The sequence below is a fragment of the Heliangelus exortis genome, chromosome 22, assembly GCF_036169615.1.
Source record: "Heliangelus exortis chromosome 22, bHelExo1.hap1, whole genome shotgun sequence".
Lineage (NCBI taxonomy): Eukaryota > Metazoa > Chordata > Aves > Apodiformes > Trochilidae > Heliangelus > Heliangelus exortis.
The window spans coordinates 2,478,979-2,493,500 of NC_092443.1; the positions used below are offsets into that span (position 1 = coordinate 2,478,979).

Consider the following 14,522-nt stretch of genomic DNA (forward strand, 5'->3'; position numbering starts at 1 on the left):
ACAAGTTCTGCTTGATTTTTCCAGGACCAAAAAGAACAAGGATTTCCACAGAGAAAAAAAAAAGCAGGCATGGCTTTGGGCAGTGACCTGAACTGCAGCAAACCACATCTGAATTTCCCCTGTGTAAAATGCTCCCTTTATTTTCTAACTGAACGACAGCTTTAACACACGTAGCCCAGAAAAGCAGGTGCATCCCCAGAGGCTAAAAGGCAGCAGAAAGAGACCCAGGGCTCTGATCTAAGGCAATTCTATCCTTTTGAGGAACATATGGAAAAAAGGGTATCCTGTCATTCCCCCAGGAAACCTGGTCTCCATTTTGAGAACTCTTATCAGACAATAAGAACCTCAGGCAATTGCTTCAAAAGCAGAGAGGATTAAAAAAAAAAAAAAAAATGCTCTTTCAAGGGAAGCATTACAAGTGTCTGCTCTTGATAAACAAGTTATTCCCTAAAATAAGCACCACCACCTGCTTTCTTTCACTCAGACAAAAAAATAAATAAATTAAAAGGCAGCTTTCAGGAGGCAGCCTCTGCATTTTGTAACTCAAACTCTGCAGCATTTGGTCAGTTATTACAGATAAAGATCAGATCAAGGCACTCCAAACCTATCTCTAGGATCTTTAAGGGTTTATATTAACAGACAAGAAAATCAGCTCACTTAATCTGCAACCAGTTGAATGGATTGAGCTTCAGAACAGCTGAATTAAATACACTGACACAGTGTAGCTTCAGAAGATTTATTTTCAGTCCTTGAAGTAGACTAATGCTGCTTTTGCTCACAATTTTTCTCTCCATTACAGTTTTGGTTTTCATGCAAACAGGAGCGAGAATGCATTTCGTTTTGTTTTTATTTAAAAGTGCAGCCTTTGGCAGGAACAATCAGCCTAGTAGTAGAGTTAATCATCTGTATTTCCTTTAAAAAAGTTATTAAACCATGATTTAAAAAAAAAAAAGTTAAAAACTGCCAAGAACATTTCAGAAAAGAGTGGGGGAGAGGGCAAAGAGCAAACATCTGGATTCCAGAGATTTTGTCTAGAGGAAGAATCACTGCAGTAACCAGAGTGTGGACAACACAGTCCCAGCTATGTCTGGATCCCAGCTCATACTCCACACCTACAGCCTTTTTTTTTTTTTTTTTTTTTTTTTTTTACAGACTGGAGGGCTGATCCATCAGGAAAACCCAACTGATAGCCCCAGGGGACCAAGCAGAACATTCAGGCAGGTCTTTAAAAATCAGGTCTTCAAAAAAACCAGAGCATCTGGGTGAGGACTGATCCCCATCTGCAGCTGCTCTGGCAGGACACACAGTTTGGTCACACAGCTGCATTTTCACCTGAAGGTTTCATTTCCTCCAGGCCTGCCTGAGGGGCTGGAAAAGTTTTGGTTTTGCAGGACAGACAGCCACCCACTCACAGGCCATGCACCTGAGCAGATCCAGGTAAATTTAGCAGGAAGAGGGCCCCTAAGGTAGCTTTAAATCATCCTCCTCAGAGATCTGACCCCAGGATGAACCCATGGAGTGGAGAGAAGCTGTTCTCACAGCCTCCCTGCAGGAAAATCCCTGTGCCCCTTCCCACATTCACCTGGCACACAACCAGGAGCCCAACTTGTGCTTTGAGGAGGTCAGGAGGGGAAAAACTACTCCAAAGGCAGGAAGCATAGGCTGGAGCAGAGAAGGCACTTATTTCTTTGCACCCTGGAAGCTGCTGTCAGGGGTTTTGCCAGAGAAGCACCCAACGTCTGCCAGCAAAGCCCTGTAGGGACCTGTCATGACAGGCACAGGTATCTGAATCCATACGGTGAGAAGAAAGCTTCTCCTTGTCTGAGAAAGGGCAGAGGAAGGGGTAAAATCACAGGATTTTTTTTTTTTTTTTTTTTTTTTTACACTTGGTGCTACAGTGTCTAACAAATCAAGTTGGCTAAGGGATGCAGCAGAAAAACATGAGCTGGGGGGGTCTCCAGCTTCCCTTGCTGTTCCTCTAAGGCAGGTTAGTTGAAAACTAGGACTGTCCACAGTAAAAAGTAACAAAGCACAGGTAACCTCTGTTACAGCCCAAAGCAAACAGAGCCAATTTTTCAGCCAGTCCCTCTTCAAGGGAGGCTGGCTATGTCTCTCTCTGGAGGTGGACCAGAAGGTTTTGGGTTGCTTTCATTGGCTTTTCCTTCAAACATCATGACCCTGCAAAACACAACAGATGAAAAAAAATTATCTACTGAAAAAATAGCACCTGCCTTCTTTGCAAAAGACACCAGATGAGGGAAAGCCATCAGAGGGCAGTGCTGCCAGCCAGGCACACTGCTCTGCTTTTCCAGCAGGGTCCAAAAGTGGATTCCCAAAGCTTCTGCTAGTTTTCCTCTCAGAGCCCAGAGGATTAGCATATTTTATGTAGACAGCCACTTCCCAAAAATCCCCTGGTCACACACTGCACGCCAAGTTGTCTTGGTGCATAAAAGCAAATATTGTCCCTGGCCCACCTTGTACATAACCACAGAGCAGAGCAGCCAAAAGCCAACACCATGCAAGCAACAGCAGCCACAGCCAGGAAAGAGGCCAGTGACAAGGAGCAAGGCACTGGCTAAAAGAATCCCAAGCATTTTTCAGCCACTAGCACTGTGTTCCAGAGGACTGCAGCTACTCTGGGAATGCCAGCTGCCACCCTGGATCAAAGGACTGCACTGCTCTTGGGATGAGTTTTACATTTCTGCTCCTGTTCTGAGAGTCCAACAAACAATGGGGTATCTGTTGGCAAAAAAAAAAGGGACCCATCTGTGAAAGCTGCTGCAGCTGAGAGGAAAGATGGAAGAGGGGGGACAGGCTGCAGGCTCTGTCTGCTTCCCTGGGAATGAAAAAAGAAGGAGCAGGGGTGTCAGGAGAGGACACGTGTGTGCTTGGAAGAGGAGCATCCCAACACACAGACACAGGGCACTCACTGGGGAGAGGAGAAACTCACCACCTGCAAACACACACACACAGGCTTAGAGGGACCATGGGGGAAGGGGGAGCAAGATCCCTCCTCCCAAACTGCCTTGAAAGCTGGCTGCATTTTTAAAGCTGCCTGCAGAAAAAGGGGCAAGGGGGATGGAGAGGAGCAGCTCCTATTCATGGTGGTAACAGGCACAAAAGCAGGGCCAGCCTCCCTGGCTGTGAAAGGGAAAGGCAGACTTCAATGGGGTGGAGATGGAGCCAAGAAAGGGTTCGGAAGCCATTTGTTACAGCAGAACTTTCAGAGGCCTTTCAAGAGGGCAGAGGGGGCCGTGGGAGGCTGGTGCTGGCAGTCTGGAGCACAGAAAACCTCTCCCAGCACAAGCCAGCTGTTCCAAGCATGTCTCCAGCCTCCATCTACTGCCACTCCCTGTAAATTCAGGCAGGGAGGGAGCATCCTGGGGAAAACAGGAGGTGTTGGCAGGACAGTCACCCACTGCTGAAGTCCTGACACCGTCCACAGGGCAAGCCTGTGTCCCCAAATCCATCAGGAGCCAGGAATGAGATGGGAAGAAGTCTCACAGCCTGCACATTCTCAGGAAAGGGAGAGAATGGCTCAGCATGGAGCACGTGGGAGGAAGGCTGTGCTGGCACACTGCAGGCAGCTCTGCCATGAATGCTCACCACAGCTCAGCCCACACAGAGCCTCACACCCCCTCTCATGTCTCTCTGCAAACTCCCCCAAGGTCCTCATCTCCCCTCCACCAGCACCAACCATTCACAGCTCCACCTTCACCAGGCAGAAAAGCTTCTGCTTCCCAGCTCCCCAGCACCCAGCTCAGGTCCTGCCTCTCCCCTGTGTCCCCCCCCCTCCTGGGGACACTCACAGTTTCAGCACAGCAGAACGTTTCCCAAGCATCACGTTGACAAAGTCCTGGTATGAGATGGTCTCACTGACCCCTCCAGTCACCTCAGAAATCATCTTCTTCAGTTCTAGGTGGGTCTTGGGAGCACCCATCTTCTCCATCATCCTTTTGACAGACATCAAATCTGCAAGAGCAAAGAGGTGGTCAAGGTGACCCCACTGAGCACAGACCAACCCCGGGGATACAGGCACGAGTTCCCACCTCAGATCACCTCAAATGAGGCTCTGGTGCTGAAAGCCCAGAGAAGACTTCCAGTACCCCCTGCTGCTGTACTGATCAGCACAGAGAAAGCATCACTGCCTGTTTTGTGCAGCTTGAGATAGGAGATGATGCACGCAGGAGGAGGAAAACTCCAAAAGAGTGCTCCAAAGACACGTGGGGACACTGTTCTCCAGCTCAAACCACAGTGCCAAAAATCACAAGGATGGGGAGGAGGGAAGCAACGCTGGAGTTAAAGCCAGAGACAAAGAGGCAGGAGGGAAGGGGTGGCTCTGCCCATCACCACGGGACATTTCCTTCCACTGCTCTGCTGCCCTGCTGAGACCTGTGGCCCCTTCCCTCCCGGAAACTGCAGCCCAGCCTCAGCCTCCTCCAGCTCCACACAGGCTTTCCTTCAGCTCCAGGACTGGAGGAGGAGTGGGAGCCTCCTGGAAGGGTACAGGATGGTGATTACATTCCAGTGTCAGCTCCAGGCCTGCAGAAAGCTGGATCTTTATGAAACTGGTACTTTCTGGGTCCAAACCAGGGCTCCTCAGCTGAGCCAGATTCACACCCAAGTCCCCTCTGCTTCCCTCCACTCACCTCCCAGCAAAGCAAAGAGCTCCTCTGCATTGGAAGTGTTTAGGGTTTTATACAGCTTCTGCCTCAGGCCAGACAAAACCCAGGATTGCCCAAAGCCCAGCAGCTTCCCAGCTCTGGAGGTGCTGAGGATTGAGACAAAAGGGTTGGTGGGGAAAACGGGAGAAGAAGTAGAGGAATTAAGAAGAGACTCAGGAGGAGAAGAGGAATGAGAAGAGTTTAGATGCTGAAGCAAGGGAGGAGAGACTGAGGAAGCTGAGAGGCAGGGGCTGGACAGCCAAGGATGCCCCTGGCAGGCAATCAAGATCCAGGGAAGGCAGGAGATGGCAAAAGCCCACGGGTTTTCTTCCTCTGCAACATGAGTACAGAGGGAAGCAGCAGACACCTCTTCATCAGGCTGTTGCTCTTCCAGCCCAGCACCCCCCAGACACTCACCAATTTCCCCTTGGTTGTTGAGGTCAAACTCCATGTACTTCTCTGGAAGAGATACAGAAGCAAGTTAGCAGGATGCTAGAGCAGGGGGTGTGCAGGTCTTTGGAGCACTGCCTGCTTAAGAGAAATGAACTAAAGGATTTGGGGATAAGGCTGATATACTGCTGAATGCAAACAGTTTGGAGAGGGAGACCATCTCCAGACCTGGGTTTAGTGCCCTTATCTCAATCCCAGGGCTCTAGAGTTAAGTGCTCTTTAATTGTGGCTGCTTTTCATTTAAGCTGAAGGAAAACACTGGCATGAGAACAAGGTAGCAGCTAGCCATGAACAGCGTTAAAAGGTTTCCAGCCAGAAAAACAAAGCCCTGGAACAGCCTCCCAAGAGGAGTAGCAAGGAAAACAAAACCCCTGAGCAGTCCCAAGATGAAGCTCGATCGGATTAGGATGGGGATTAAATGACGTAGTTGCCTGGAATAGCAAGGGACAGACTCTACACTGCACTCCCAGAGCTGTACCTGCCAGCAGAGATGGTCTTGAGGACCACATCAAGAGGGCAAACCCAAGAACACACCTAGGAGCAGTTATGGCTGAGCAGGCTGACTGCCCTTCCAACCTGCTGCCAAACATTGCTGGATCAGGCAACTCCAGCATCCTCAGAAAAAGGCAGAGCCTGCTCCAGAAGGTCTGGTTAGCTTTGCAGGACAAAAGCTGGCATGCCATAACAGACAGAGCACTGACTTGAGACAGAAAAATCAGGACTTCTGTCCTCTGCTGCTTCTGACCTTTGGAGTGGCTCACCTGTGCTTCCCACCCCCTCCCTTCCGAGCTGTTCCCCATTTAGACTTTAAAGCTCTTCAGGCAAGGATTTGTCTGTCTCACAGACCATAGAGCTCCTAGCACTGCAGGGGGCCCCCCCATCATCTCAGTTCTGCTAAATGAGAAGAGCAAGATGCCTGCTGCCACCATCCATCCACGCAGAGCAGGAGAAATCCCTGCAGTTAGCACTCACTCCTCAGAACAGCCACGGGGGACTCAAATTAAGCGAATGCTCCCAGGCTTCTCCTGCCCCCCCAAGGGGAAAAAAAAAAAATAAAAAAAAGGACCTTTTGCCTCTGCTGCAAGGACACCAGCAAGCAGATGAGCATGAACAGAGATGTGGCAAGCTAATGTGAGGAGCTGGAGAGAAGAGGATTTCACACATCAGAGCTTTCCCAGGACTTGTGCTCCTGAAGGACAGCGCCGGGTTAACTGGACCGAGGGGAAGCTGCAGGCAAGAGGCAGACAAATGGCTTGACAGGTCTTCACCTGGTGGATTACTGTTGTCACAAGCTGACCAGGACAGACCTAGAGGAGTACCATGTAGAAACCCAAGCTGCTCATGCTCCAGGCAGGAATAATTATCTCCCTTCAAGCATTAAGCAACCGATCCGAGACAAAATTGAATCTGTCGGATATGTGCTCAGGGGCCAAGGCAATGCTTGATGTGGAACTGGCTCTCCTCACACTCTGCCCCACCAGAAAGACCTTGTGCAAATGAACTGCCAGGTCCCAGGGCAGGGGTCAGACACCCCAACATGTGCCCAGGGACACAAACCCTGCTCTGCTGTGTCCGTGCCCAGCACACGTGTTCTTTTCTTCTCGGCTGACACGAAGCCAAACGCCCAGAGAACAGAGGCAGCTTTACCTCACCGTGCTCACACATCCATCTTTCCCTCCCATCCCAGCTGCAGGGATTTGGTGGGGCAAACCCATGCACAGCCCCTCCCTAAAATACATTTACACAAACAGTGCACGGGGGCTCTCCCAGCCCGGCCAGGGAGGGCAGCAGGAAGGACGGCAGAGAAGAAACACTCCCCCCATCCTCACACAATGGGTCGATTGTTGGAGGAGGCACTGGAGAGCAGGACAGACCACGGAGGCAAACTCACGAGGCAGCAGGAGGAGATGCCAAGGGCTCTCGTTACAGGGAATTCTGAGCCTGTGACCTACGGGTGCAATGTTTGAAGAGCCCCAATTGTGATGAGAAAAATAATGCGGAGCTGCAGCCAAAAGCCAAAGCCTTACAAAAGGCAACAGAAAAAGGACGGGGAACACTGGAGGCTTCTCTGTCCCCAGCAGGGTAAAGGATCAGAAAAGCCCAGGCAGATTCATCCACGGTGGTTTGCAAAGCCAAAATTCAAAGAGCTGACAATGCCTGAAATGGAAGCAAGGTCAGGATTTATTTGGGTAGAGCCAGGCTGGAGACAAACCCTGAGGACACTGGGACACAGAAGGTGTTTTCTCAACCGCCTTCAGCTACTGCTTGGAAAGAAAACAGAGGCACCCAGAACAGCCCTGACAAATCCTGTCCCGTTGACACTTTGGGGATGAACTCCAGAGGACCCCAGGTTTTTTTCTCTCTATCTCCCATCCCAACAAATGGCCCAAGATCTGCTGACCCTCTGGCAAGCTTTGGCCAGGACTAGAGACTCACTACTGCTGTTGCTTCTGGTACCAAAGGACTGAGGAAGAACCAGATCAGATTGAGGAAACTGTTGGGGAGAGAGAGACCTCAACTTCTTCAAGAAGCAGCTGAGAGCTCTGCTCTGTGGGAAGAAGTCCTCCTACTCACTGAAAAAAAGAGTCCAGCTACTGCACCAGCCATGATACCAGCTACCTTGTCTAGGTATCTAGACAGAAACCATTCTCATTTGCTACTCCCCAGGGTTTTGCCCACACAGCAGGTTCTGCAGTAAGAGCAGTCACCAGGCAGAATGTCTGGAGGGTGACATGTCCCTGCCCTGCAAGTGGGGGAAACACGAAGACTCATGTGGGAAAAACACCTCTCGGGGGAGTTTCCCTGCATTGCACAAGCAAGGGGGAGGCATCCATCACAGTTCAGTCACTTGTATTTGGAATAGAATGTCAGGCTGGTAAAATCTAAGTGCAGAGGAAAATAATCTATTCAGAACAAATAGACTGAAGTAGGACACGGAAAGCTTCTGGTTCTCACCTTTGAACACAGCCAACTTCTCCTCCAGATCTTCTTCATCACTGAACTTTGGGTCACAGAGGAATTCCTAAGACAGGAAGAAAAAAAAAAAAAAGAGAGAAAGGTATCCTCAAGGTTAACAGATATAAAAGAAAACACCCTAGAGGGCATTTACAAATGCAGCATTACCCAGAAGACTTGTGCAATTCCCAGAGAACCACCTCTGAGCACAAGGAGGCTTGTAAATGGGGTGAAGCCCTCCATGCCTTGTCATTAATATTCCAGTGCAAGGGGAGTGCTTCTGGTGTCTCAGATATCCCACCAGCAGCTTGAGGGAAGGCTGGACCCCAGGTGCCTTTGGAACATCTGCAGGAAGCCCCCTCTTCTTGAACATCCAAGGCTTCAATTCCCCTCATCTCTGCTTGAGCACACACAGCATGGGAATGAACCACCTATTCCCAGCAAGGGATTGTACTCCTTGCAAAAAAATCACTCTGATCTCAGAGATTTAGAACTCTCGGATAACTCAGAGCAAACAAAACAGGCAAAGTTTGCATAACATCATGCACCAAGAGAGGACAGGTATTTAGGGGGCAGAAACAGGTTTGCACTCCCCTAAACTGCCTATCCAGTTTTTCCCCTACACTACTCAGGCTGCAGAGGAAATTCTGGGTGAGTTCTGGTCACTTGTCCTTAGTCCCACCTCAAAAACCTTCAGGTATTTGAGAGAACAGACCACAACTTGCCCAGCCAGCTCTACTGCTATGTCCTGCCAGCAACCCCCCCAGCTGGGAGCAGCAGGGTCTTGGTCCTGTCCCTGCCCTCCCACACCCCCTGCTCCAGTGAGCCCAGCACAGCTTAATGACTCTGTCTGTGTTCAGCAACAACATCACATTCTTCACTGCAGAAATCATTAACATCTGCACAGCTTATGCACTGCCTGCCCAGAATAAAAAAACCTCCAGGGGTTTTTTAGACAGAGACAGAGGTTGTTCCCTACCTGGGGCATGTGTTCCCCACCACTGTTATCCACGTTCACAAGGAAGGCAGGAGCACATCCCTAAGAAACTAGGATCTCCAGCACTGGTAGGACTGGGACAGCATCATTTGTGACTCAGGAGACATTTCCCCACCCCAAAAGAAACCCCATTTGCAGTCACTGGGGCACCAGGACTGCAGGATCTCCACACAGCCATGAGGAACCCAAATGCTCTCCAGCCTCCAGAGCTCATTTCTTCCCAAAGGAGGCTGGACCCCAGCTGCCCAGGTGTGATGGGCTGTGCCAGCTCTGGAAGTGCTGCAGCCCCAAGCTGATGTCTGGTCCCTGCTGCCACAGCCAGCCCCAAGCTTTTCAGGCTTGATTGCTGCCCATCACCCTAATCCTGCCTGGAGTCACACTCTGCTTCCTCCCTGAGACAGGGGAGCCTGGACCTGTCCAGGGAGCCCAAATGCTTCAAACCTTCACTGCCAGCACACCGCTGCTTTGGAGGGTCCTTTCTGTGCAGCTGCACCAAGCTTTTGTAGGAAGCCCACTAGGACAGAAGTGACTGTCATCCCCTCCTCCCACCTCACAAACTCCACACGGGATACCACAGATCATGCCCACTAAACCAGCATGACATGAACTTCCCTCATCACCATGGACACCAAATCAAACTGAGAGCTGTGGTGAAATGTTCCCAAGTTCCTTCTTTCGCTCTCCTTTGCCAACTCCGTTTCATTTATCTCAGTTATTTCTACCCAGGGATATCATTTGCCAGCTCAACACAAAGGGCCCAATTCAGCTTTGAGACCTGGGCTCAGCCAGCAGCAGAAGTCACCAGAGAGAAGTCCTGTTACCCCCTGCCACTGCTGAACAGCCTCAGTAGGAGGAACTTGCCAAACATCACTGAGAAACAAAACAGGACCAGAGCATCCCCTGGCCACCAGGTCACAGCTTCACTACTGCCCTGCAGGACAGCTTCAACCTACCAGGACAGGGGATGTGAGAGCAAGAAGCAGCACAGAAATGTTGAATACTGATAGGAATGCTCCATCCACACAGAATCCAGGTCCAACAGCCCCTGGCAGCATGGGATGAAAGCAGGATGGGTGACACCGTGCACACAGCTAGGACCCAGTCCACTTGCAGTACAGCTGGAGGGGAACTGGACAGTCCACCAGCATCATAGCTCTGCTCCAGACAGGAGGAAGCAACAGGAGAGTGTATTTCAAAGGCATTCTACCCTCCACATTGTATTCAAGCTGGGCTGTGAGTGTGATAAGGGAAACACTCACAATAGCACAGAGGAATTCAGTCCCCAGGGCCAGTGACTCAGACTCAGGCCCCGCAGTTGAAGTTCCTCCTGTAGCCCTTTGCTAAAGCTCCCATTTTCAGGGGCACGTTCTATTAATAAAGATCTGCTTAAAAATAAGCCCTGGCCTCCCCCCACCAGCTCCTGCCCTGAGCAGCCTTTCTTGGGCAGACACACTTTACTAAGCCAATAAATTCAGCCACACATATCCCAGCAAGGCAACCTAAGGAAAGCCAGGTCCTTTCTCCTCCAAAAAGACATCTCCAGACAGAAGTCCAAGCTCACACCGGGTCATGGAAGTGCTCAACACCATCCACCCTGTCTGCTGGGGCTGGGAAGGGGCTGAGGGATGCTCATGCCTGCCCTGAATGGGAGAAGCAGGCACCTGCTCCCCAGCACACTGAATTCCTTCACCACAGCCCAGAGTATTAGAGGGTAAAACTAGGTTGAAACTAATCTGTGCTGGATTAGGCTTGCCACCTGGATGCACGAGGCTGAACAATGTGATTGCCATTCCCCAGGAAGAGGGGAAGGGCCAAGAGGGGATCCCAGAGGAGAATATCAAGCTGGAAGAGAGAATTCAATACTAGGACTCAGCTGTCCTTCAGCAGCATCTGTGCACTCAGGCCACTGCCTGCCAAAGATCCCTATCCCAGCAGAGCTCTGGGGTAGAAACCAGCCAAGAAAACAGGGCTGGGAGGGAGCTAAATGCCAGGATGAGACAATGAGATTAAGCCTGATAGGAATTTGGCCTGATAGGTTTTATTAGGAGCACTTTATTGCTTTGCCTCCAGGGCTTGGGAAACCCCTCCCTGGCTCAGTATCAGCCCAGGTTTACAGATCAGCTCTGTGGCAGAGGGAGGGAGGGAGGTGGGAGCTGCTTCACTGCGTGCCTGCTCACACCAGCATCCCCCCAGCACCACCAGCACCAGGCAGAGCTGGCAGAGCACAGCAGTGCAGGGGTTGCTGCCCAAAGCCACTACAGGGCAAGGGCTGCTCAGGATCCATGGGCTGCCACCACCTGTACTACCTGCAGCCTGATTTCTAGCTGCTTAAACCCCCTCCCTTAGCTGCACTTCGGGCAGCAAGGATGCAAACAAGCAGCTCCCACCTCTCTCAGCAGAAAGTTATGTGGCTTGCTTCATTTTTGTCATCCAACCCTCATCCAGAAGAAAAGCCTGCCAGAAGTGATGGCTACTTAGGGAAGTATGGCTTCCCTGACTCAATCCCACCAGCTGAAAGATCTTGTATCCACCCCGTGCCCAGGTGATGCTGGAGAACAGCTCAGCAGCAGCAGACACAGCAGCAAAAGGTGCAACACACTCCCCTCCTCCCCATCCCGTGGGTCAACACTGCTTTGACTAGGGGGGCTGCTTCTGGCCCACCTGTGTGCCTCCTCACCACAGGACATGTCATTCCTGCCTTCTAGCAGCAGGTTTCAAAGGCTCCTTTTCAGCCAAGCACTCTGATTCTACACCTTATCCTGCAGCACCTCTTCTGCTGCTCTTATTCCTCAGCACCTCCTGTTTCTAATCACATCATTCCCTCTCCAGTGACTTAAATTTCACCACCACTCTCTCACTCCTTCCTGAAAGGGCATTTTGGCACATCTCATGGCCCAGTCAATGTAAGGGCAAGGCAAGCCCAGTCTCTTCCAGCCTCTCATCTTGTGCAGCTCTTTTGATTTCTCCGCCTGTAACACTGAAGTGCCGCTGGGTATGAACAAGTGGTCACTGAATCCACCTAGAAATGACCCTAGAAATTGACTGTTTGGAGGTTAAAACCTTCTTTTCAGCCTCAGAACTGCCCCTGGCCAGGATGGATGCCAACAGAGCTGCCCTGCAAGACATGCCAAGCAAGGGAAGGGGCAAGCCTGAAGCTCCATGGAGAGGACCTTGCCTGACCCTGGCATAAAGGGCACACAGCCCAGCGTACTTTGCACTAATTCAGGAGCTACCATTCCCCTGCCCAGGGCTTGTGGGACATCCAACCATCCCGGGCTCTCCATTAAAACCAGAAAGGCTCGAGTCAGCAACCACTCCTCCCGCCGGGGAGAAGAAATCAAAGCTCTCGATACAGCAGAGGGGAGGTTGAAGCCCTCTGGGAGAACAATGCCTTCTCTTCTTGCCGGAGCACGGTCCCGAAGGGACTTTGGTGGCACTCTCAGCAATCCCCAGCCCTCTCGGACCGGCGGAGTGAAAACCCGCAAGACGCGGGGCAGAAGGGATGGAGAGCAAACCCACCCCAAAAATCCAAATTACCCCCTGAGGGTTCACAGACAAATCGGGGGGGCAAAGGCAAAGCGGCGTGGGGGGCAGCTCCACCTCCCCCTGCCTCCTCCTCCTTCTTCTTCCCTCCCTCTTGCAGCCCCCCAGACCCTCCGGCCGGCGGGCCGGCCCCCATCCCACCCTTCCCCAGATCCCGCAAGGATCTTGTAGGATCGGGGAGGAGGGGGGGAGCCGTCCCCAGCCCCACCTTGTTGATCTCCTCCAGTCGCCCGTCCTGCGGGGCTCTCCGCAGCCCCCCGCCGCTCGGCCGGCGCGGAACCGCCATCTCCGCCTCCCGTCCCTTCTACAGCCACAGCCTTAAGTAGGACCGAGCCGGGCCGGGCCGGACCGGGCGGGCGGTGCTGGGCCTCCGCCCCCGCCCTTAACCCCTTCCGCGCCGAGAACCGGAGGCTGAGAGCGCCCGTCCCGCTCCGGGCTGTTCCCGGAGGGAGTTTTGCAGGGAAGGTGCTGCTGGAAGGGCAGCAGCATCCTGGGTCCATCCCGTATCCCAGCAGGGATGGGGCAGGGGCTGCCCTCCTGTAGGTGGGGACTGGTGAGGCTGCACCTCCCATCCTGTGTTCGGTTGTGGGGTGAGGAAAGAGATGTTGAGGGGCTGGAGGTGGGGAAGGGGCTGTTTTGATGGAGCGGATAAAGGAACTGGGGGTGTTCAGCCTGGAGATAAAGAAGGCTGAGGGGAGACCTTCTTGTCCTCTACAAGTACCTGAAAGGAGGTTGGAGGGAGGTGGGGGGAGGTCTCTTTCAATAGCAATAGAACAAGAAATAGCCTTAAGTCGGGCCAGAAGAGGTTTAGATTGGGTATTAGGAAAAAATTCTTTACTGAAGGGATTGTCAGGCACTGGCACAGGATGCCCAGGGATGTGGAGTCCCTGGAGGTATTTCAAAGATGTGTAGGTGTGGTGCTGAGGGACATGGTTTAGCCGTGGATTTGGCAGAATACTCAGTAACAGACTAAAATTGACCAGAGATTCTGGTGGCAGCAACTCAGTGGTTTGGTGTAGCACCAGCTGCTTGCAGGTGAGTCCTGGAGCACAAAGAGCAGGAAAAGTCACCTTCAGACTGGACCAAACTGATGTGTGTCCTTTCCAGAATTTACTGTGGGTGGTTGCACTCAATGCCCTCACTCCCCCTTCCATCTCAGCTGGGCACCTTTCTTTTAAGACCTGTCCTAAAGTGGTTTCTTAAAGTGACAGCCAGTTGCCCTCTACCACCCCAGAGACAGTCACACTGAGGAAACAGCAAGCAGAGGTACAGGCTGTGCCCCTCCTGCTGCCAGGCACACAGGTGGATGGGCAGCTCTGTATTATATTAAGAATTTTTAATGGATACAACTCTAGGAAGGTGTCACCAGCTAAAGAAAACATATTTTTCCAGGAAGAGCAGGAGGGAGGATGGACCAAATGTTCAGCAGCATGCACAAGGCAGAGGCTTGACATTTCTCTAACAGCAGCAAATTTATGTATTGATTGGAGACCTATAATTGTATTCCCAGGGAGATGGGAAGTGGCTGCAGCTCCCTGCCTCTCAGCCATGCAGAATCCCACTGTGCTCCCACTGCCACATGGTTTTGCTTTTGCAGAGCTGTTCTTGGGCAGTGAGAGGGGAGTCCCTGCCATTCCACTCCCACAGCAATGCAGCATCCCACTCCTTGGGCAGATTTTGTGCAGAATTAGGAGGGAGATGAATTTATTCATAGTAGGAAAATCCCGTGGCCCTTCTAGAACACCAGAACCACTGGAACCCGATTTCCATCACTGTGAGCAGAAGAACACAGGTAAAACAGGTTAAAATGTGGTCTCCAGCCTGGGAACTCGTTTCTGGTCTTATCAGAATGACTTCATCTGCTCCCTGGAGTTATGGCACAGCCAGCACAGGGTGGGCTGGACAAGGGGCTG

At 51.6% G+C, this 14,522-nt stretch overlaps 1 protein-coding gene across 1 annotated transcript; it reads right to left on the bottom strand.

Moving 5' to 3' along the window:
* Window positions 1-720: 720 nt before the first annotated feature.
* AIF1L (allograft inflammatory factor 1 like) lies at window positions 721-12,930 on the bottom strand. The gene is made up of 5 exons (XM_071766039.1): window positions 12,818-12,930; window positions 8,070-8,136; window positions 5,082-5,123; window positions 3,810-3,972; window positions 721-2,178 (listed from the first exon to the last, which is right to left on the bottom strand). The coding sequence occupies exons 1-5, from the start codon at window positions 12,893-12,895 to the stop codon at window positions 2,091-2,093; spliced, it is 438 nt and encodes a 145-aa protein (XP_071622140.1). The 5' UTR covers window positions 12,896-12,930; the 3' UTR covers window positions 721-2,090.
* Window positions 12,931-14,522: the final 1,592 nt, after the last annotated feature.

Excerpts from the sequence above, each read along its gene's own strand:
- AIF1L (XM_071766039.1), bottom strand. The coding sequence starts at position 12,895 with ATGGCGGTTCCGCGCCGGCCGAGCGGCGGGGGGCTGCGGAGAGCCCCG. Across the intron at positions 8,137-12,817 it reads GACTGGAGGAGATCAACAAG|GAATTCCTCTGTGACCCAAA; the intron begins GTGGGGCTGGGG and ends TTCCTGTCTTAG. Across the intron at positions 2,179-3,809 it reads CGTTCTGCTGTGCTGAAACT|GGTCATGATGTTTGAAGGAA; the intron begins GTGAGTGTCCCC and ends TGTGTTTTGCAG.